General features: G+C 39.4%; 1 protein-coding gene across 1 annotated transcript in view; it reads right to left on the bottom strand.

Annotated features, from left to right (window-relative positions):
- LOC124792201 (ionotropic receptor 25a) overlaps positions 1 to 25,485 on the bottom strand; it is a 436,300-nt gene that overhangs the window by 370,675 nt on the left and 40,140 nt on the right. The window contains exon 2 of the mRNA XM_047257921.1: positions 6,694 to 6,773. Within this exon, the coding sequence (XP_047113877.1) occupies positions 6,694 to 6,766 (73 nt within the window). The 5' untranslated portion in view covers positions 6,767 to 6,773. The remainder of the gene's footprint in view (positions 1 to 6,693; positions 6,774 to 25,485) is intronic.

The following is a 25,485-nucleotide window of genomic DNA, read 5'->3' as shown; positions in this document are numbered from 1 at the left end:
CTTTACATTGGGCAAGAGATTCAAGATAAATGCAAGCTAAGTATGGAGCCAATGCAGTAGAGTACTCTCCGTAAAACCAAATTGGAATCCCATCAGGACCTGGTGATTTATTTATTTTCAACCCATTCAGCTGCTTCACAACCCCAGGGATGTCTATCACTATGTCCTCCATACAGGAATCTGTATGAGACTCAAACGGCGGTATTTTTGTACGATCCTCCTGTGTGAAAGATTTCTTAAATGCTAAATTTAAAATTTCAGCTTTCGTTTTGCTGTCTTCTGTTGCCAGGCCAGACTGATCAGTTAGTGACTGGACGGAAGCCTTTGACTCGCTTACCGATTTTACGTAAGACCAGAATTTCCTTGGGTTTTCAGCAAGATCTTTTGCTAAGGTTTCTGCCCCATCCATCCTATCACCTTCTCCAAACTCATGTCCCCTCACCCTCATTGTGCACTGCTCCTTGCCAATACACCCACTGATCTTCTCGCCTTCTCTGCTCCTCTCCTTTCTTCTTTATTATCCCCCCCCCCCCCCCCCACCACCACCTTGCTCGTCTCTCCATCCCCCACAGCCTCCTGAAGCTGCAAGAGGTAGGCTTGTCTGCCATGTCTAGTCACTGCACACTGACTCATGCAGCATTGTTTACTCTTCTCCTGCCCATACCCTGCCATCCATTCCACTTCCCTGTTCCATTACAGACTAGTACTCCCATTTGATACATTTCAGTTTCAGTCCATCCTGAGCAGCAAGAGATAGCAGTCATGTGGGTGTGAGGTGTGCTTTCTTGTGTGAATGTGTGTGTATTTTTCTTTTCTGATGAAGGCTTTGGTGATAGGCCTTAGGTGTAACAGTTTTTTCCTTGTACCGATCTGCAGCTCAATGTGACATCTTTACACTGAGTAGCAATCTATCCTCTCTATAATTGTTGATATTCCAACCTGGACTTCCCATTGTTTGATTTTGCCTAATGGCAATTCCACAACTCTGTGCTGCTTTCCTTTGTACTATTGTATAATGCACTACTCTGTGCAGTTTCTGTTATTTCTCTTCTTTCCAATGTTTTGTTTTATGGTGACCTTCAAAACCCCATACATTCTGACTTCTGAGCCACAATTTATTAATGGTCTCATTCGCTCACAACACATGACTACATGATTGCACTAATTGTTGATGCATCTTCATGTCCTAAATTCTACCCACCAATAATTTTAATTATTCCTAGTGTTCACATTTCCTCCATCATTCTTGTGTATTTTTGCATCTAATTTCCACACCTACCATTGTGAATCTCCTGTGCCATCTCCTTCTCTGACATCAGTAAACCTGTTAACCAGCTACCACACAGCATTCCTCTGATCATCCAGTATCACCCTGGCCTTGAAAAGCTCAAGTCACATCTTTCTTTAGAGCTTCAACTACCTCTGATTGTGCCCTGAAACGAGAGTAAATCCTATCCACATAACCCAAAGTAATGTTCTATCACCCACCCAACTAACGGAATTAGTCCATGTTGCTCCAAATCCTGTACCCCCCCAGTTCATTTCTTTGTGGTCAACCCAGTTGCAAGGCCTGTCCCATACACCCAACCACCACTTTCTGCCACAGGCATTTCCTACCCAATAAAAAGGAGGGCCACATGTGAAAGCAACCACTTTATACATCAGCTATGCTGCAATTCATGTACAGCATTCTGTCTGGGAATAAAAAGTAACCAACTATCTACTCACATAAATGGCCATTGCCAAATTGCACGCATGACCAACCAGTTATAGGATATGTTGCATGCCACAACACAAACGGTTTCAATAGCTGCTTTGCTGTGCAAGGCATTTGGATTCTCCCTTCCAGCACTAGATTCTCTGAACTACACAGGTGTCTCTCCAACATACCGTGCACTCTCACAATCCCCCTGACCTAAACCTCTGCTAACCTGCTTCCCACTGCCTCCTCTTCCCTTTTATTTCTTTCTTCTGTCCATGCCACTCTTTCCCTGATCACATTGTGTACTGCCTTCTCCCACCATTCTTCGTCCCCCACATGGAGGCAGCCTCTCTCCCTCTCTCTCCGTCTGTGTGTCTGACTCCTTCTTCATCTCTACCTTACTCTTCTTTCCTCCCCTCCCTCTCCCTCTTACATGATCTACTCTTGGAACTCCTTTCATCTCGCTGGGCAGCCACTGAGTCATCAGCCGAAAATGCTGTCTCACAAAATCCTGCTACCCCTTCCTTGTCTCATGCATCCTTCCTTGTCCCCTCCCCATCTTCATCTGCCCAGGCAACTGCTCTCAATAACTGATGATCAGTAGTTAATCTTGCTGCAGGAGCACGCATTTGGTTGTCTGTGTGACACCGTGTGTGATTGTGTGTACTTGTGTAAGAGGAAGAGCAAGGCTTCAAAATTTAATGTGAATACTGTTTCTTTTTGCCTGTTCTATGTACCAACATCAATCCACTATAGGTGAGTGATTGCCTTTTTTGCATATTATTCCAAGGAAGATTCAAAATGCCAAAAAAGAAAATAATTACGGTATATACTGATATGAAGCCAGAGGGGAAATAAAAGTGCAGCACATATGGGAAATAGAAAAGTAGCATGTTGATGGAGAAGCCACTCATGTAATCAATCATCTTCATTAATAGCACATACCAGTGTAATATATTTGACAAAATTTAAATTCAGGTAGCAGATCCAAGTGTTCATTGCTACTGGTCTCCCTTCCCTTGATTAGACACGTTTTGCTTATGGTGGGGCTGGTGTGTATGTGGTGTTGTTAGAGCGTACAAATCAAGTTTTTTCTGGGGCCAATCATGTAGCTGAGAGTTAATGGGAAAAGAAAGCTTTGTTCTGGGTGTCATAAAATACTTATTTGAATAGTAACAGTGATCTGTTACCTAAGAATTTTCTTTCATGTCTTCCATTACAATCCATCATAGCATGAAACCTGAATAGTTCAACACATGGTGTATTTGTGGGCAATTAAAAAAAAAGAAATCCGTTTTTTCTTTTTTTTTGCATTTCCTGGCTAAAATTATATATTTTCCCCGTTAAAAATACACTACATCCCGAGATAAAATACATTTTTCCACGTCAAGTAACAATATAATTTCCCACGAATTCCACCAACTACAACACGTTACCTTCCGAAGAGCTGAAATTCAATTGCATTACTGCAATGCGCTTTGGTCAGCCAGTCATAGCACATGTCACGTGACCTTACACGGCAGTGACATGTTAAGACTGTGGCGCTGGCGCATATTGAGAGCATAGGGCACGTGATTCAGTCAGCTAATACAAGACGACCTACAATACATTCACCTACATACATTATTGTAGGTGGTCTTGGCTAATAGCAACATCTAAGTAGCGCGAACACACAACTAGGAAAAGTTACTGGTTTAAGTTAAGATACATACAGCATAGCTACAAGAAAAACTACGCTTTCACAATCCAACAATGGTCGTCAAAAATGTTTTGCGGTTTTTTTCCGTAGATGTGGTTAGGCAGGATCTTAAAGAGTACAGCTTAAATTGCAACAGCTGAATATTTCTGACCAGCAGAATTATAAATTTCAGTGCTCTGCACCAAACATTTCGTGGGTTATCTGGCTGAAAATAATTCCGTTGAGCACTTTTACTTTTTCATAGAAAAGCCTATTACAAGTGAAGTTGCTCAAGAACTCACCTCGCACTCTTTTTGAAGGATAATTACACCAGTTGCCAACGTTACCTATTGCATAATTTGTAATATATGAAAGAACTAAAATAAGTACGAAAAACTAACCTTTAAGCTTGGTCTTTTCTATCGTATGTTAAACTTTAATATATGGTACATCAAACACTAATGTGCAAGTATCAAAAAATAATAGCATAAATGGCTGGTCCTCTGGGCCCTAAATTTTTCTAAGCGGCTGGTCCTTACAGTTCTAGAGTAGGACGCTCCGTGATTTATGAAACTCATCACACACTCTCAAACGTAAGATAATTCATCTTGTGTAAAAGTAAATTTGCTTTGAAAGTAACGCTTCTCAAACCACCATTTGCAGTATTTCACCGCGACCTTTCAGAAATGTAAACAGTTGTGACGTCACGCTCATCGAAAGCAATTTGTTGTTACGACGTATTGCTCAGTCTTCCTTCTAAAGCCTTTTCACACATTGTATCAAAAAATAATGGCATAAATGGCTGGTCCTCTGGGCCCTAAATTTTTCTAAGCGGCTGGTCCTTACAGTTCTAGAGTAGGACGCTCCGTGATTTATGAAACTCATCACACACTCTCAAACGTAACATAATTCATCTTGTGTAAAAGTAAATTTGCTTTGAAAGTAACGCTTCTCAAACCACCATTTGCAGTATTTTACCGCGACCTTTCAGAAATGTAAACAGTTGTGACGTCACGCTCATCAAAAGCAATTTGTTGTTACGACGTATTGCTCAGTCTTCCTTCTAAAGCCTTTTCACACATTGTGCTGTCGACAGGCACTTTTGTGTGCGCTGTATTTTGTTGTTGCAATGGCGCATTTTCTTTGCAGCTAAATTTTAGTCTGCCGTTATTCTCTCGTTATGTTTTATTGCTGCAGTGCTATCTGCAATAGCGAGCTAAAGTAAAATTCTTTGCCGCAGTATCAGTTCGTACCAGTCAAAACTGCAAAAAATTAACTGAGAACTAAGTCAATGAAAAACTTCTGGAATACTAAAAGAATTCTCATATTTTTCATGGATTTTTCCCCGAATGAAAAAGTTCCTGGGGTTTCCCCAGTTGTCCCAGGGCATATACACCCTGCCAATGTGATATCTGAAAAACTTCAATAAATCCTTAATATAACTTTTCTGAACATTTGATCACATTGTTATGTTGTTGTATAGAGCAACGTTTAAGCCAGTGCTTCAAGAAGTCCTCATCAGAGAGGTTATTTACTACTCAGCCAGTGTCCCATTCAGAATTTCATCCTACTCCTAGCATTGGTCATCAAGATCATCAGTGACCTTGATTTCATATTGGGTCGCAAAAGTGAGATGATGGGGAAAGTAATTTTTATTTCTTTCTTTTATTTTTTATTTGGCTTAGGGCAATTTTTAATTCCTATTGCTGGGTATTAAGAAATGAGAAGCCAGCCACCACAGTGACATAGTACTGCTATTGCAGTGCCTAGTGGTAGCTGAAACAATTGTGTGTGTATTATGGTGTTGGCCATTACGTTTGCTGTCACACCCAACAGGGTAGCACTGCAAGCACTGCTGGCTCATATGTGAGATATTGTCAGTCTGTAAACTGAGAAGTGAGCAGTGCATGCAGTGGTGGAACTAATCTTTCCCAGAAGAGTGCTACCAGTGCTGGACAGGATAATTAAGAATCAGTTTCTTGTCTGGCAGTAGTGTGCAGCATTTTATGTGGCTTCTGTTAGTGTATGTTTCTTGTGCTAGTAATATTAATCACCATTTCTGTCTTTTGTGTAGTGTTAATGCATTCAGTGGAAAAGAGGCATTCCTCAGGTTCAGTGTGTCTCCACTGATTCAAAAGGTGCACTGCAAATGGTCAGTGTAAGATTGTGAAACAGCCTGTGGGTGCTCCTTGTGAAATTGTTGGATAGGGCGAGGACTCACCTGCTTGCTCTTCAGTTTACAGACAGATTATCCTGCAAGCAAGCAAGATGATGGGAGCATGTATGTGTCACATATCATTGTGAAATGATTTATGGTGAATAAAGATTCTTGATTCTTGTCATTGTAATTCATGCTGGCAAGTTGCTTTACAATTTAAATAACCTTCTTTATATTTCTCCTGTAGGAAAATGGATGCCTTGCTGCCACATAATCTTCCTTGGACTATACAGTTTTGCTGCACTCACTGTGATGTTCTACCACCCTGACTTATTGTGTTGACTACGTTGTGCATGCCTCTTCTGTGCCTATAGGCACATGCTAATATGCTGTGTCCTCACAGCAGCCATCAAATTTAAAATTAGGTTCAATGATGCTCTTGATGTATGTGACTAGGAGCAGGATTAAGTAACGTTATAAAAGGTCCAAGAGCGGCACAAGTCCAGTAGCACATTTGCAAAATGCCACTCACAGTAGAGGCGCTAATTTTGTCTGTATAAGAACGTGACCATGTGGCCACACACCTGAGAATATTTTGTTGGAAAGACCATGCCTGCAGAAGCCTATGCTCACACAACTTCTGAGGAACTTTAGTTTTTGACATTTGGCACAAACAGTGCTTCAAAATTTCTAAATGAAGCATTATGCATTTTGAGAGTCTAGTATCCTTTTAGAATACTTTATTGCCTAGATCACTAGTTTTGTTACATAGATAAGCAGTTTCAGCCAGTTCATTGGCCATTTTCAGATCAACAAATCTGAAGATGGCTATTGAAAAGGCTGTAACTGGTTATCTACACAAAAAAACTTGTGATCTAGACAATCAAGTGTTCCAAAAGGATAATAGAATCTCAAATATAGAAGATCGCCTCCTGCTTCACCGATGATTTCAGGTAATCATAATTATGCATTTTCTTTTTCGTTTCATGTGGTGTTATATTACTGATCCTTTTTCAGCCAATGCACATAGTGTCATATACAAATGACTTCAAATTTGCATCTTGCAAGATATATTTTTCATTCTTGCTTTATTTGCGATGATATGTACATCCCTCATCTCAATAAGCTCAAGTCAGTATATTTCTTTTAACTTACGATAATTGATCGTTGGTTGCCCCAACACTGAGAGTAAGTTGCTGAGTAAAGTCATCACCAATAGCAGAGTCATGATGAAACTGCAAGAAAAGTAAATGCAATTAGATTACTTACAATGAAATATAAAGTAATACAACTAATATGTCATTAATGTTAGAAGAAGCAAATCCCTGAAATATAAACTGAAGGAGTGTCAATCATATAATCTTTTCAAGATACATTTAATATTAAAAGAAAGATGATCACATTGCGTTTACATCAACTTTTCAGGATATTTAACTTCACAACACAGTTTCATAAACTACTGTCGACAAATATTTATCTTTGACCAAAACAGGTCTCATTAGGGTATAAGCTTAATTATAGTTGAAAAATTGCAGTTAAAGAGAAATCATTCATAGAATACAATAAGAATTTGAAAATATAATTGGATGGATAAAATGTAAGTAAGTGAGTACTCACAAAGTGACAGCAGGAGAAAACCCACATGAAAGATATGAAAAGCTTTTGGAGCCAATGGCTTCTTCTTCTGGCAGAAAGGGTGAAGGGAAAGGAAGAGGAACGAAGGAAAAGGACTGGTGAGATTTAGTTGCTGAGAAGACCTACGAAAGAGTTGCCCAGAACCCTGGGCCAGGGAAGGCTTACTGGATGAGGTGAAAAGGAGATGCTGACTGTCGGTTCCTACACTAGACAAGATTTGAAAACTTAGAAGGTAGACAATAGGGTGATAAGCAAGACAAAGATTATAAAAAAAACCAGTGCAAGAGCCAGTAACAGTATAAAGGGAGTGAAGAAAAGGAATCGCTACTAAAAACAAATGCTGAGAGCTTAGAAAATAATGTAAATTTAGGTCATGTGAGTGATGAGCAACCAGCAAATGTTGTAATGCCCTTTCCACCTGCAGAGTTCTGAGATACTAGTGTCAAGAGAGAGAATCCAAAAGCATATATGGGGACACCAACACCCACACTGAGGTCACAACTGCCATGTTGCAGAGCATGCTCTGCAGTGTGTAACACCGAAAATGCTGGATACATGACACGTGCTACCGATATATATTTTTTCTGAATTGTACGTAAATATTTGTAATTTAAATGCTTTCTTTTAAGAAGTAATGACATTGATTCACTGTATATGTAAATTTAGGTAGAAGACTGTTGACGTTTCATTGTATTCATTTGTGTCTTACTGTGAGACTTATAAGTTCTGGGAAAAAGCGGAAGGAATACTTATTTGCATCGACTAGCAACGATAATAGCAGTGCTTGTGCGTTGTAAAATCTTTGGGTCGGGAGTTGTGGCACAGAGCGCGTGGAGAGAGCGAGAGACAGGTTCCAGCGCTTGTAGTGTGCAGAAATGTGGTGTTAACGCTCTCCCGGTAGAGAGTACCATAACGGCGGCATCATGTACGCATGCCGGCCAGATAGCTAGTAGCAGGAGGAAGGACAGTGGACGGGCGGAAGAGGCTGTATTAATTAGGATTACCCGTTCCTGTCATTAGCCGTGGCTCCACAAGATGTTACCGTCTTCAACAACAGCAGCAGTTCCAGCAACACAGATTCGTCATTGGCTCCGAGTTTTGGCGTATGCACAGCACTGAAGTAAGAGTGTCCATTGGTAGAAAGTATTAACGGCTAACCCAGCAGCACAACTGAATGTGATTTGATTGATAAGATTTATTTAAATAATAATCAGTTAAACTCAGGGTGATTGTGTCCTCATTGCCCCCCAGACATTGTTACCAAGCAGGATCCTTGTTCCTTTTTTTCCTAATATGCTAACTGAGTGTCTTAAGAAACAAATTGAATAGTTACAGCCAGTCCATTAATGAATAATTTCTCTTTGAAGAATCTTAGCCTCAGTGTACTTTCAGTTAACTGTTGTACAACAGAGGCTTCAGTATATGACGAAAGTAAAGCAATTTCATTTTTCAAGTTCTTTTCATTTTTCAAGTTTGAGAAACAATCACTGGAAAAAATCCAAATCTAAAGAAATGCACAAATTAAGAGTGCGGAAGTTTTATTTATTTTACATATAGCTTGGAGCACATGGCTGTTCGGTTTGGCACGGATTCTAGTATTTAATTCTGTTCAAGTCAGTAAAAAAGGCACAGTTGTTCAGTCAATAATATGAAATCCAGTTTGCAAAGTAAGTAATGGCAAAGTAAAAAGTGCTTGCTTTTCTTCTAAATTTCTTTGATGACGTTATGTTGAGGTCACTGAAAGTCATTGTTCACGTAACGAAGTTCAGTACTAACATACAGTTTAACTGCGTATTTTCAAATCATTACTCGATTGCCTTTTCCAAAATTTAATGCCAAACATAATGTAAGAGTGACTTCTCGGTTTTGTCATTACATACTCTCTTAAAATTAGTGTCAAAAAACCAAAACGTGTCAACCTTTAGTTTCCACGTCAGTGTTTAATAATACATGTTTTTCTTTCCCATCATCTTGTACAGGATTTTGGATGTAAATTGCTCTAGTGGGCAGGCGACAGTGAATTACTTCCTTTTCGTTCATTAGTGTACCTTTTGGATTCATGATCAGTAGTTCCCCTTTCTGTCCATTGTTGTTCGTTAGTGATGCACAAAATAACTTTCATTTTCCATATTATAGCCCTGTTTGGTTTAATAACTTTTAGTTATAGTAGACTTTCCATCAGAAGGGTCGGTTCTATAATTTCCTCCTACTTATCGGTATCACTTCTTCGGGAAAGATAGCCTTATACAATTAGAAAAAATCCATTAGGCATACACGTGATCCACAGTCATATTTCATATCGCAAGCAGGATAGGCCGATTGGTAAGAGGGAGGCGACGCAGGTGACAGGACAATATCAGTTTGGTATTGTTCTGGGCACGAATTTGCAATGTGTAGTTTTGTAGCGAGTAGTAACTTGTTGCTACAAACAAAGTCGCTCACATACAATAACATTAAGTGGCAGAAATAAGCTGCACATTTAAATTTCACAGTAATCAGCAATCTGGGTAACATGAATAAATTAGGCGAAACGAGTAGTTTGATTGTACCAAATGTGGAACAGTCGGTTGAACAATGCACGACCCATGAAGCGGGACCCATTGCTCAGAATTCGGCGGCTAGCATCAAAGACGCTGCTGCTGAAAATCGAACAATGGCAGAAATGGAATTCCAGGCACTTGCAAATGCTATGGAATACCGAATAAAAAGTAAAACAGAACCTATTCATGGCGGATACGAGGAATCTATTAATACAGAACCAGTGTTGTAACCTGTGATTTCCGGAAATATAGAAGATTTGTTCAGTTTGTTAATCAGTAAAATGGATGCCCAGTCAGCAAAAATAGATGACCAGAATAAAGCAATTAAGACTGTTAACGGTAATACTGGAATTGTTAACACAAAGGTTGATAAAATTGGAGCAGAAGTAGTAGCATTGAATACCGAAATCGGTAATCTGACGCATGACAGGGAGGAAGCCCAAACAAAGATAGGAGACATAAATAGTCGTTTCGAAACTGAAGTAGGGAGGATAGGACAGAAACTGGTAGAGACTGTTGGTCCCACAATAGAGAGCAAGGTAGCTGAAAAAGTGAAAGAAGTAGCTCGAGAAGAGGATGTAGGGAAAATAACGAGTTTACAGACTTTAGTATCAGACGTAGGTGCTAAAGTAAATAGACAATCGGTTGTGTGTAATGAAATAAATAGACAATCGGTTGTGTGTAATGAAAAGAAGCAGGAGGTGGAAACGTTATCAGTTACCACTTGCCAAGTACTTACAAGGATAAATGAGTAAGATAAACGATTAAAAGAAAATCTGCACTATGTGTCGTACCACGCACTTAGCGCTGAAGTATTAGCGAAGGAGGAGCGCTTCGATCCCCTCAAAAAACAGGGTGGACTGCACGCCACCGACTTCATTAGAAATTGTGAGAGGGCATTGCCGGAATCATGGGCAGACAAGAGAAAAATAAATGCAGTAGTCGACATGTTTGCTGGCGAGGCTAAGCGATTGGGCTTAAACCTCGATATAACAAACATGACGTTTCAAGAGTTCAAAAATGCATTCTTGAAAGAGTATTGGTCAGAGCAGAAACAAGAGTGTGTATGGCGCGATTTCGTAGTGTCGAGGCCCTACGATGTAAACACGCGCGGCTCCATGAAAGAATTATGTGAAAACTGGATCCGCAAATTGGAATATTTGCGCGATCGGAAAACTGAATCCGAGATTGTCTGGGGGCTGTGGCAGAAGCTTCCAGATGACTCCAAGAGATACATCGGCAGTAGTTCGAGAACGATTGCTGCGTTCTTAAAGGAAGTAGACAACAAAGACAATCGGCGGATAACCGCGAAAAAGTTAAAAGTCGTGGGAATGGTAACAATTACCACCATAGTCACAACCAGAACATTAACAATAACCATGATAATACTGGTAGCAACCACCATGGTAATAACAATGCACAGCACTATAACAATAATGGTCATAGTAACAATAGCCACAACTGTACAAATGATTGGGGCCAGTATCAAGCAAATATGGTACGTGGTCCTTGGAGAAATGATAGTAGACAGGAGCGGAATGATACATCACGGCAGTCTGGTAGCAACAGGTCTGTCGGAATTAGTCAGGGAAACAACTAGCCGCGCCCGTTAGGGGCCCACCGGGCGTGGGAAGACCTTGGCGGCCCAAACGAAAACCTAGACAATACTCCTATGATAAATCCGAAAGGAAAACTCAGCGATGGGAGGATGTGCGAGAGAGTAAAGAGAGCGACGCACCTAGAGTCATGTTAACTGCGCTGGAAACGGCAGTCGACGCATATGTCACTGCTCGTAAATGTAATAATGATATTAGTGTACCGGTAGGGGGAGAAGGAAGCGGCCGCTATTAAAGCAACGGTTACGCAAGTTTCAGTAGAGCATGAGTTGCCAGCAGAAGTAATAGAGCCGATCTCGAATAAAATTTCGTTATCGAGCAGGGAACTGTGGAACGCGAGGAGGTGTGGTTAGGCCAGTTCGGTCGGATGTACGACTAACTGAAAAGCTATAGAGGATTGTATGGGAGGTGCGCTAATGGGGAGAGCAGACAGAAATTGACGCTTCTCAGCCCACAAGAAATTAGCGTTTTAAAATGGAAAGCACTGGACCTAAACGGCAGGCTTGTCCAACTGAAGTTTTTGAAGTAGCCAACCCCAGCGACGCTAGTCCTATTGAAAACAGAGGCGGATGTTACGAGGAGGGGCGAGATGAATTTGCCGATAATGACCCGGCACAACTAATTGAAAGCCACATAGATTACAATATGTACGAGGTCAAACCTGACGTTATACAGTCAGACGAGAGTGATGAGGGTTGCATGAGCTTCGGAGATGAGATAGAAGGAAAAAACAGAGCACTTTTCTCCAAAAATCTTCGAAGATGACAGCCATCTTTCCGAAGAATACCTACCTTACGTGACAATTAGCGAACTATTGGTTAAACAAAGTTCATTAATCGATGAAATTGATAGTAAGATTACAGTGTTGAGATCAAAACAAGTTCAACTACCGCAAGACAGACAAATAGAGATCAAAAACGTCCAAACACAAAGAATTAGAAAACCGACGGATAAACAACTGTCGGCACCGGAACCGGACGGATTTTTCTGGAACGACCTGGAGGTAGACGAGGATTTGTTGTGGGAAGACCAATCCATTGATAATGGCAGGTGTAAATAGATTGCAGTGCCCGTTAATATGCACGGCCTACAAATGCAAATTTTAATTGATACAGGGGCAGAGCTAAGTGCTATGTCAGGAATAACTTTTGCATTACTGAAAGATAAACCAGAAGTCGTAGTAATGCCAGTAATGGGAGTCAAAATAATAAGTGCTACCGGAAGGAATAATAAACCGATAACAAACCAAATATTTGTATGTTTTGAGATTCAAAGAGAACCATTTGAACAGGAATTTGTCTTTGTGCCAGATCTGTGCACAGATATTATTGTGGGTTTAAATTGGTTGTTAAAATATTGTGCAATTATAAACTGCAATAATAAGGCCATGAAGTACATTTTCAAAGACAAGACCGAAGTAAATGTGAGTTTTGATGAAACGAGTGACGATGTGAGTAGTGAATACAAACCTATTCATCTTGTTACTTGTCCTAATGAGACTGGTTTAGGCAGAAAAATGGAAAACTACGGTATCCGCAATATGAACATCGACAATTGTTTGGAAGACGAATTAGAGAGCATTGTAGACAGATTGCCAAACGCCCCGCCTGAGCATAAACGAGACCTATATGACGTAATAATGAGAAACAAGAATGTGTTTTCAACAAACCGGGGCTTGTTATTGGGTATCAGTGCAAGTTAAATGTAATACCCCATGAACCATTCTTTGTAAGACCGTATGTGATACTGCTCTCCGAGAAGGAGGCTGTCCAACAAGAGATAGATCAGATGTTAGACTGGAATGTTATAGAGAGGAGTACCAGCCCCTATAACAATCCCTTAATAATAGTAGATAAGAGAGGTGGTATTGTTAGGATTGTGATAGACGCACACACGTTGAACAAGGTTGTTCAACGTGAGACAGATAGACCAGAAAGTATGGAAGATATACTGCAAAGTTTCACAATGTACAGTTTATGACTAGCCTTGACCTCAGAGATGGGTACTGGCAAATAGCCTTAGTTAGAAGAATAGTGTAGGAAATATACGGCGTTTTTATGTGCAGGCCGATGTTACCAGTACAAGGTAGTGCCATTCAGCCTAAATACATCTGTTTCTGTCTTTATCAGGGCCCTAGATAAGGTGTTAGGTGCTGCCCTGAGCTCAAAACTGACAGTGTACGTGGACAATTTGCTGCTGACGAATTCGTCGTGGCGAGAACATTGCGAATTGTTAGATGAAGTTTTCAGTGCGTTACGCAAGTGTGATTTTGTGAAGAAAGAACTTAATTTTCTTGGTCACATTGTGACAACAGAGGGTATCACTAAATATCCACAAAAAAGTGGAGGCAATAAAGAACTGTCCTCCGCCGAAAACTAGGAAAGAGTAAAAGAGTTTCCTAGGGCTCTCAGGATTCTATCGCAAGTTAGTGCAGGGGCACGCCTTCAACGATCCAAACCTGAACAACTTGTTGCGAAAAAATACGCCATTTGTATGGGCTGACGAGTGTCAGGCCGCATTTGAAAGACTGAAAAATGAATTACTACAGAATAACATATTTACCATCCTGATCTTGCGTTGCCATTTCATATGGGAACGGACTCATCAAATTATGGCTTAGGAGTAGAATTGTTTAAAGAGGTAGGAGAAAATAAAGCACAGAACAGTCGCGTCGCAAGCCGAAATTTGACGAAATGTGAGCGAATCTATACGATTTCTGAGAAAGAATGTCTCGATATCGTATGGCGTTTCAGAAAATTTAAAGGTTATTTGTGGGACCGAAGGGTGATAATTCACACGAATCACAAGGCGCTCACCTATCTGAAGGATTGTCGTTTACTGCATGAAAGATTGACACGGTGGTCTCTTTTCTTGCAGCAGTTTTATTATGACATTTGTTGCGTGAGAGGGTCAGACAACTGTATAGCGGACGCGTTGTCACGTTTGCCTGAAACCGATCATCGGCTTGTGGAGGACGAGTCTGAAGGCGTACTGAAATTGTACTGCTTTCAAGATGCAAAAGTTTGTAAAAGAGTAGAGAGCATCTGTAAAAACATGCGTCGTCATCAAAACGAGGACGACTGTCTAATAATTGTTAAGAACAAGTATGACGAAAAGAGTAGAGAAGGGGAGAAACTAAGAAAGTATTACAAAATATATAACCATATCTTGTACAAACGTGAAGGTGAAGATAGCAATAACTGGCGAGTTTGTTGGCCAGCCAAGTACTTCACAGAGATAATTGAGTACTGTCATTTAGCTTATGGTCATTACGGACCAAAGATGTGTGCTGAGAAGCTAGCGGAAGTTGTAAATTTTGATAATATACAAAAGAGAGTTGCTGGAAGAATAAAGTCATGTGATAAGTGCCAGAGGGTGAAGGTAACGAATTGCATGAACCGTGGCCCTATGCACAGCGTAAGACCTAACGATGTGCTGGATTTGGTTCGTACGGACCTCTATGGTCCACTGCCCAAGACTTCAGGGAATTTCGCGTACATATTAGTGGTGCTAGAAACATTTTCTAAGTTCATCAAGTTATATTCGATAAGGAAGGCAACAGCTAGAGCGGTTTATACCAGATTTGTTAAGGATTACCTTGTGCGCGTCGGCAAAGCAAAAGCGGTTTTGTCCGATAACGGAGCGCAATTTACTTACAAATTATGTAATGAAGGAATGAATAGTAATGGCACTGAAGTAATACACATTTCGGACTGTTGCCCAAGCGGGAATCCCGCGGAACGGTACATGTGTGAATTAGGTCGGCTTTGCCGAACGTATTGTCACCACAATCACAGATTGTGGGGCAATTACCTTGGTGATTTCGAGAAAACAATGAAAGCCTTGACGGATGAATCCACGGGCTACACTCCGAAAGAAATACTATTAGACCATAAGTCTAAAAGTTTAGTGGAAGAAATGATTGATTTCCCTCCGAGAGTTGATATTAACATTGAAGTAAAGAAAGAACACCTATAAGAAATGGTTAAAAAGAAAGGTGAAGCGCGAATACGGCGTCATGATGCTAAGGCGCGGTTTGCCAAATTTGCTATTGGCGATCTTGAACTTGTTAAAGCACACAAAAAGTCAAGCGAGATCGACCATGAAATTTCAAAATTTAAATTAATTTACAATTGACAATTTGAGATTATCAATGTACCTCATACTAACGCTTACTGTTTAGCTTTTCCTTAATCGGGAAAGCTGTTAGGTGTGCGTAATATTGTCAATTTATAATTGTACCAGTCAAGGACTAATTAGTCCGAAATGAGAAAAGAGAAACCAAGCCATTACGTGCTATTCTAGTATTAGTGAGTTTGTGAACTTTGTATATGTATGTATTATGTTAAAATTTTATTTTAATCTGTATGATGTGAGTTATTACCGATGCACTTAGATGAACTGTAAGTTTCAGGTCTTGGTACACGTGTGTATTAATGGACAGTGTTGAGTTATCCACTGTGATGGAATTAAAAAGAGGACTCCTTGAGATTACTCGGGAGTGAGTAACAACAATTTGAGGCAGGTGAATGTTCTGAAATGCCACTGCATACACAAACATGGAGATCTAGCGTGCCGCTATAGCGCACGCAACAATGCTACGCTTGAACTGAGTCGTTGCCGGCTCTTGTAGCGCTGCGGCGTTCTTTGTGAATGTGCGTGTGCAACGCCATTTGGTTTTATTTCAGTGCCAGCAGTTAAGGGTTTTGATGTAAATGTTTATGTTTGGTATCGACGTTATTTAAAACACACTCACTAGCGCAATGCGAGAGCCCACTTAACAAAATTCATGTTCATTATACACATTTATGTAATGAATTTTGTAATTACTACTTCTTATCCTGTTCTGAAAGTTTTTTTATTACTCTATGTGTACCTTTAAATGATGCCTGAGTTTTTCTATGCCAATATTGACTATGTTTTTCATAATATTTGTAGTAAATTTAAACTTACCGAATTCTTGAAGGAAGTGTTTGTTTTTAAGATTTGTTGTCATACTATAATGTTTTGAGTAATAATGACACACGGTCATCATGTAAATAACGTGCCCCCTACATAACTGCAATAATTATTTGAATTGATAACCCAGCGATTATTGGATTTTATGCAGATAAAATTGATTAACTGTATGCACCTGCATTTCTGTTTGTTTAAATTGTAGGACATTCCCTGAATTTGTTTCCCTCTAGAAAAAAAGTCATGAAATGTGGGCCACATGTAACAATGAAAATGCAGGATACATGGCACCTGCTCCCCATATATATATATATATATATATATATATATATATATATATATATATATATATATATATATATATATATATATCTGAATTGTACGTAAATATTTATAATTTAAATGCTTTCTTTTAATAAGTAATGACATTGATTCACTGTATGTGTAAATTTCGGTAGAAGACTGTTGAAGTTTCTTTGTATTTATCTGTGTCTTACTGTGAAACTTATAAGCTCTGGGAAAAGCCAAAGGAATTGTTATTTGCATCGACTAGCAACGATAATAGCAGTGCTTGTGCGTTGTAAAATCTTAGGGTAGGGAGTTGTGGCGCAGAGCGCGTGGAGAGAGCGAGAGACAGGTTCCAGCCCTTGTAGTGTGCAGAAGTGTGGTGTTAACGATCTCCCGGTAGAGAGTACCATAACGGCGGCATCATGTACGCATGCCGGCCAGATAGCTAGTAGCAGGAGGAAGGACAGTGGACGGGCGGAAGAGGCTGTATTAATTAGGATTGCCCGTTCCTGTAATTAGCCGTGGCTCCACAAGATGTTACCGTCTTCAACAACAGCAGCAGTTCCAGCAACACAGATTCGTTATCGGCTCCGAGTTTTGGCGTATGCACAGCACTGAAGTAAGAGTGTCCATTGGTAGAAAGTATTAACGGCTAACCCAGCAGCATAGCTGAATGTGATTTGATTGATAAGATTTATTTAAATAATAATCAGTTAAACTCAGGGCGATTGTGTCCTCATTGCCTCCAGACATTGTTACCAAGCAGGATCCTTGTTCCTTTTTTTTCCATAATATGCTAACTGAATGTCATAAGAAAGAAATTGAATAGTTGCAGCCGGTCCATTAATGAATAATTTCTCTTTGAAGAATTTTAGCCTCAGTGTACTTTCAGTTAACTGTTGTACAACAGAGGCTTCAGTATATGACGAAAGTAAAGCAATTTCATTTTTCAAGTTTGAGAAACAATCACTGGAAAAAATCCAAATCTAAAGAAATGCACAAATTAAGAGTGCGGAAGTTTTATTTATTTTACATATAGCTTGGAGCACATGGCTGTTTGGTTTGGCACATATTCTAATAGTGCTTGCTTTTTTTCTAAATTTCTTTGATGACATTATGCTGAGGTCACTGAAAGTTAATTCTTCATGTAATGAAGTTAAATACTAACATACAGTTTAACTGCATATTTTCAAATCGTTACTCGATTGCCTTTTTCAAAATTTAATGCCAAACTTAACGTGAGAGAGACTTCTCAGTTTTCTTTATCATTACATACTCACTTAAAATTAGTGTTAAAAAAAAACGTGGCAACCGTTAGTTGCTACATCAGTGTTTAATAGTACATGGTTTTTTTCCCGTCATCTTGTACAGGATTTTGGATGTAAATTGCCCTAGTGGGCAGGTGACTGTTAATTACTTCCTTTTCGTTGATCAATGGTACCCCTTTCTGCCCAGTGTTGTTCGTGAGTGAATGCACAAAATAACTTTCATTTTCCGAATTATATCCCTGTTCGGTCTAATTACTTTTAGTTTTAATAGATTTTCCATCAGAAGGGTCGGTTGTCCAATATATACAATTAGAAAAAATCCATTAGGCATACATGCAATCCATGGTCATATTTTATATCGCAAGCAGAATAGGCCGGTTAGTACGAGGGAGGTTACAAGTGGGATATGTTCGTTGGCGGTATACATCCTCCATTTATGCTGTTTCAACATAGCCCATAGTTATAGCAATGAAGAAGGTGGAACAGTGTTTGCTTATCAGCTTGTACACAACATATTGTCTTTTTACTTACAGGTGGTGCTCCCTTTGATAGTATATGTTTTGCCAGTATAGACAATGGTAGGAGTGTATAATGGAAAGTCTTACAGCATTAATGGTCACACAGATAGCAGTTGCGGTCTGGAGAAATGGGTATGTAAGTAGTATAGGGCCTGACGCAGATATTGTGGAGATGTAAAGAGCCTGTATCTGCACAAACACCTCTGCCTCGAATGTCAAGGCTGTATGGGGAGGAGGTGGGGGGGGGGGGGAGGGTGGGGGTGGGGGGGACTATTAACTTGGAAAGGTTGGCAACTGTGAAAATGCAAGTACTGCTTTTGTTTTATAGGCTTAGTGAAAACAGAAGTGTGTAGTTGGCCATCAGTGTTAACTAGGTCAACATCAAGGAAAGTGGCATTGTATTCAGAATAGAACTACGTGAAATTTAATTCGAAGAATGTGTTTAGAAATTTGAAAAATCACATACGTAATGTACCTAATAGATATTTGCCAATCCACTCATTACTCGCGCACACTAAGGTGACGATTCCCGTAAGAGTGCGGGCAAGCAGTGCGCATTCGCACAGACGAAGGTCAATGGCTGGGTAGCCTTTAACTATATACAAGAAGAGTAACTGTTCTCGAAAGAACAGATACCACTGATGACCGTGCAGCTTCTATAGAATGTGCGAATGCGCACAGGTTGCCCGAACTCTTACGGGAATCGTCACCGTAGTGTGACCGAGTAATGAGTGGATGGGCAAATATCCATTAGGTACATTACGTATGTAGATTGTGGACAGTTGGGAATGTAGGTCTCACGGGAAGCGTGCAAGGGATAAGTTCCTGCAGTCGCGCTATTCATGTGTCCTCGGTGGCTCAGATGGATAGAGTGTCTGCCATGTAAGCAGGAGATCCCAGGTTCGGGTCCCAGTCAAGGCACACATTTTCAGCTGTCCCCATCGAAGTATATCAACAACACCTGTCGGCAGCAGGGGGTTGAGTTTATCACCATTTATTCTAGAGAAGCTGTACGGTCATCAATAGTATCTGTTCTTTCGAGAACAGTTACTATCTTCATATAACTGAAAGATATAATATGAAAAAATTTTCATACGAAAAAATTACAACAGTGCTTTGTGACTGGGCAAGTTCGAGAAGAAAAAAACCGTGAAAACAGACAAACGAAAGCTTAAAGACAGTGTAAGTAACAAATTCGTAAATAAATCGGTGAAAGTCGATCGGGAGAAGGACCTGTAGGGTACAATGAACTGTAAACAATGTTTATTTTAAATTAATATGTGCGTACTTAGGAATAACTCCATTCCATATTGTAAACATTGCTTGTTAAATCTATTGCTTTGTACATTCTTCTCTGCCTTGACTTTCATCCTCTGATATAGATGGATAGCACCTTAAGAAATCATGAGGCTCGCATTAATGTCGAGTGACTTCAGGTCTGTAGCTTGTAACGCCTTTGTTGGCAGACTGCAGTGTTTTGTGTTTTATTGTTGTGTTTTCGTTTATTGCGTGTTTTGTTTATGTTAAGACAGCTCTCATGTCAAAAGTGTTGAAAATACAGTTGCAGTTTTCGCACTGTAGCATGTGGTTTTAATAAAAGCTTATATCAGCAAATTGTCAAAGATACAGGGCTGATAATCTACATTTTCGTACCGGTAATGAGTTTTAATGTTGCTATCCCATAAAATAACGGAATGAACGATGTTGCCACAAACGCCCTTCTACTCTTATATCAAATATTAGGCTTCTCAAACGTGTAATTTATACAAAATTTCATCAAAATCGAAACAGATGAAATAAAATACTGTAGGCGAGGATAGGGAGGGTTGGGATAGGACGAGACTTGGTACATTCGTTTTTAAAACTGTTTGGTTAGTGTCACTGCCTCAGTTGACGTTCACGTCAGTAACATAGACCATTTATATCACAGACCGCGCATCTCTGCCGTATTAATGCTTGAAACAACATCTAAGTCACGTGACTCGGGGCAGAAAGCCGAGTTCCCGTCATTACGCGTTGTGTGAAGTGGAGCTGGCAGTTACCGTTTGTCTCATTTATAGCTGAAATAAAGCATGGATTTTGATAATTCAGCGAACTATAGAGCTACTCTTACACATGTAATAGTGCAGTAACCCAATTTCTCCGTAATTCCTGATAATAAAGCAGTAGTTGTCGTTTTTTACATGTGGTCAAGTTGAAACGCATAGACAGTTCTTCTAACAAGCGACAGAATGACTCTTCTTCAGTGAATAGTGAATACTTTTTTTTTGCCCTGTGAATTCTTGTAGTTCGCCGCTTCCACAGGACTGAAGACAAAATAACAATTTCGACCGGAGCATTAGTTTTTTAACGATTCCTCAAGAATATGTGTGAAATGCTTTAGGAAGCTTTTGTAAGAAAGTATGTTTCTGACTTTTGCTTAATCCACTAGTTACAGAGACCGAAACGATATCAAGATGGGAAAGCGTAATGTAGTACAAAATGTTGATTATGCTCGTGTAGTGTGCGAGATACTAACGATGTGTCGCCTCAAAATCTTAGTCATTCACGAAGTTTTACATCCATGGACCTACATCCTTACTAACTTTCAGCTTATGGAAATAGCTCTGAAAGTACTTTAAAGTAATTCTCTTACATAAGTGAGATTTTCTTCACTTTACCTAATCTGTAGGAAACAAAATAACTATCTAATCTGAGCGTATGTGAAGGTCCTTTACCTCTGCATCTACTTAAAAAGCACAACATTTGATACGTAACAGAAATGTCATAAACTGTGCACTACAAATGCGTAATGACATGCTCGGCTTCGTGCCCCGAGTCACATGAATTAGATGTTGATTTCAGTTAAATGACGTCATGGTCTTAGAAAGATCGCCTAATAAAATATTTGTGGACATTAATCACTGGGTTCCTAGCCAATTCTTTGTCACTAAACTTAAAAAAAAGAAAAAACCACGCTACATGCAGTTCAGAACGTGTAAGGGATGTCCCACGAGTATTGCTTAACATACGATGACAAGTAGATAGAAGTAGTGGGACAGTGTTGAATTCTTGGGATTACAGCTTGATAATAATTCAACTGGGAGGAGCACACCACAGAACTGCTTAAGCGTCTTAACAAATCTCTATTTGCAATGCGAATTGTCAGACAGGGGATATAAAAATGAAAAAGCTGGCACACTATACTTACTTTCATTCCATAATATCATATGGGATTATTTTTTGGGGTAATACATCAAGCCAAGCAAAGTTTTCTGGGCACAAAAACGTGCAATAAGAGTTATATGTGGTGTGAACTCAAGAACATTTTGCAGAAGTCTGTTTAGGGAACTAGGGATACTAACCACTGCTTCCCCATAGATTTATTCCTGAATGAAATTTGTCATTAAAAATATATCACTATTTTCAAACCAACAGCTCAATTCATGGAATCAATACTAGCAATAAGAATAATCTTCATAAGTATTTAAGGTCACTTACTCTTGTACGAAAAGGTGTGCATTATTCAGGAACACATATTTTCAATAACTTACCAGCAGCCATAAAAAGCTTAATAAGCAATGAAATTCAGTTTAAGAGAAGCCTAAAGGATTTATTGGTAGCCAACTCCTCCTACTCCATTGATGAATTCCTCAGTAGAACCAACTTATATATATATATATATATATATATATATATATATATATATATATATATATACTTCTGCACCATTTCAGTGCAGTAATGCGTTCATTGTAAATGGGTATTGTAGTAGTCCTATTATATGTTTATTATCATATAAATAAAAAAACATTTCTTTAAATTTTAAATTCGATGAATTTATGTGATCTTTGTAAATGAGTGTTAGTAGAGTGATTCTCTCATATAGTGTTCATTAAAAAAATGATGATCATTTCACTTGAGACCTGTGGGAGGTACAGTAGCTTATTTGTTTCAGTTATAAATATTTGTCATGTATTATTATTTTCCTGACATGTTCTACATCCTGGAGCACTATGGATCCTATGGATCAATTGGAATGAAAGTAAATCTAATCTAATCTATGGTCAGTGATCTTCAACTTTCAACTGTTTATTGCTGCCATATTGAAATTTCGCTAACTGACTCGATTTTAGATGCTACAGTTAAATTAACATGAATTTCACTATCTCAAATAAAAAAAATGCTATTTTTGAAGTCAATACACAGTGAAGTAACTAAATTACTGAATTTCACATATTATTATAAATGTCCCATTAGTTTATCTTTGCAGTGTAATAAAAGTTTTGGTCAATACATAAACGAAATCCAGTATTTTAGTATCAAATAGAAAAAAATGGTAACCAAGGGAGGGTACTCAAGGTACCCTCCGCCACACACCGTCAGGTGGCTTACGGAGTATGGATGTAGATGTAGGGTTGGGCCGCTAGTGTCCCAACCCTCCCTTATGAAATGTTGATATCAGTTACTGTTTGTTTTGGGAGCTTTATCATCAATATACCGATTGAAACTTCCTGGCAGATTAAAGCTGTGTGCCCGACCGAGACTCGAACTCGGGACCTTTGCCTTTCACGGGCAAGTGCAAGTGTGGTAGAGCACTTGCCCGCGAAAGGCAAAGGTCCCGAGTTCGAGTCTCGGTCGGGCACACAGTTTTAATCCGCCAGGAAGTTTCATATCAGCGCACACTCCGCTGCAGAGTGAAAATCTCACTCTGGAAACATCCCCCAGGCTGTGGCTAAGCCATGTCTCCGCAATATCCTTTCTTTCAGGAGTGCTAGTTCTGCTTGTTTCGCAGGAGAGCTTCTGTAAAGTTTGGAAGGTAGGAGATGAGGTACTGGCAGAAGTAAATCTGTGAGTACCGGGCGTGAGTCGTGCTTCGGTAGCTCAGTTGGTAGAGCACTTGCCCGCGAAAGGCGAAGGTCCCGAGTTCGAGTCTCGGTCTGGCACATAGTTTTAATCTGCCAGGAAGTTTCATATCAGCGCACACTCCGCTGCAGAGTGAAAATCTCATTCTCAATATACCGATTGTCTACAAGAAAAGAACAGACAGACAGTCACCATCCAAGGAAACAATGAAGAATGGCAGAGGGTTGCGAGAGACAGCAAAAATGTATACAATACCTAAATCAGGCCTATCGAGGTAACCATTAGATCATACTAGTAAATTCAATCATATTGAGAAATGCAGTTCACTTTATAATCATTCACGATTCTTCACGAATGAATAAGAGTCCATGCTAGTTCAGTATCTAATTACATCTGCCACATTACGTTATGGATTAAATGGAACTTGGGCTAGGATCTTGCATATGAGTTCACTCAATACCCATAGGCTGAACTACTAATGAAATAGCAGGAAGAGATTGGATGAAAGGTTTTATGAAACAAAACAAAAGACTGTCACTGTAAAAACCAGAAGCTAATAATCTTTCCAGTGGGATAAGTCTCAATAAAAAGAATGTCGTAGAATTTTTTGATGATTTGAGATCTATTTTTAAAAAATACAATTCTGAGTCAAACTTCATATATAATTGTGATGAGGCAGCCTTAACTAATGTGCAAGCACCACAAATTGTAATTGCTGAAAGAGGAAGAAAGCAAGTGAACCAGGCAACATCAGCAGAAATAGGTACATTGGTAACTCTTTGTGCAACAATTTCAGCCAATGGAATGTTCATTCTATCATATTACATTTTCATAGAGTCCACTTGAAGGAGCATTTGCTCAATGGTTCTATACCCGGATCTTGAGATTCTGCAAATCCTCCAGAATGGATGAATGCCAGTAATTTTATAGATTACTTGCATCATTTCCAGAAACCTGCTTCTCCAACAGTAGAAAACCCAACACTTCTTATATCAACACCATGATAGCCACATTTACATTGAATCCTTAAATTTTTTCAGAGAGAACCACATTATGCTTCTCAAAGTACCTCCTCAGCGTTGTCATAAGCTGCAGCCTCTTCATGTATCTGTGTTTGGGCCCCTGAAAAAATATTACAAAACTGCCGGTGACTCTTGCATGCTATCCAACCCAGGAACAACCATTTCTATATATGACATAGCTCATTATCAATCAGTGCAACCACTCAAGCATTTTCACCAAGAAACTTATTGTCACGTTTTAGGAAGAGTAGCATCAGTCCTTTTGACTCCAACATGTTTTCTGAGGCAGACTATTTTGGTTCAAGTGCAACAGATCGATCTCCCCCTGATGAAGAACTTAGCATCATACCAACATTTGAAACCGCTGTGGAGTTTCCATCTCTCAGCTCAAGTACCAGCAAAAAGTAAGCAGAATCAAGAGATTCACTCACTTCTGACTGTATTGAAACTGTGCTACATGAGCAGATATGGCCATTTCCAAAAGCTCCCATGAGGCAAAAATATGAGAAGAAGTCAGAAAGGAACGAAAAGTCGCATACTGAGAAACACCACAGATAAAAAAATATCAGTGTAGAGGAAGAGATCCAGAAGAGGAAAGCAAACAACTGTGCCAAGAAGAATGTTAGAAGAAGAACGATGATCTATTCAAGCAGTAGTGAAGATCTGGATGAATTATATGATGACATGTCCTCAGAATCAGAACAAGAAGAGGAAATACACAAGAGAAAGTATGTGAGTGTTTGATTTGCCACAAAATTTAATCACATTCGTTATGTGGAGTGCATAGCTAACAGTCTCGGTGATGGCTATGAATTTAAATTTTTGAGAAGAAAACGTACTAGTTGCGAATTTATATATCCTGGTGTAGATGACATTTCGAATGTCAGCAAGGAGGATATTGTTCATGTCTTTCAGAAGCCACTGAGAACAGGAGGATCTAAAAGAAGTGAATTGCAACTGTTTTTTCTAGAAAACAAATTTGATTAGATTTCAGAATGTCCAATAGGAACTCACTCAGAAAATAATCATTGTAATTTGCATCAGTGCAGTTCATTTTATAGGTTTATATGTGATTATACATAGTTTCATATGTGAAAGTTGTACATGTCCCAACCCTCCCATCCCACTGTCCAAAGTCTCCCTTTGTAGGGTAGCCTTGGGACAGAATGCATAGTACCATAAATTTGTTTGTACTTGCTACAAATATATTGTTTTGTAAAGAATAAAAAATGTATTTAGTTTAGAAATAACTAAAGTAC

The sequence above is a fragment of the Schistocerca piceifrons genome, chromosome 1, assembly GCF_021461385.2.
Source record: "Schistocerca piceifrons isolate TAMUIC-IGC-003096 chromosome 1, iqSchPice1.1, whole genome shotgun sequence".
Lineage (NCBI taxonomy): Eukaryota > Metazoa > Arthropoda > Insecta > Orthoptera > Acrididae > Schistocerca > Schistocerca piceifrons.
This window is presented reverse-complemented; position numbering and strand designations above follow the sequence as displayed.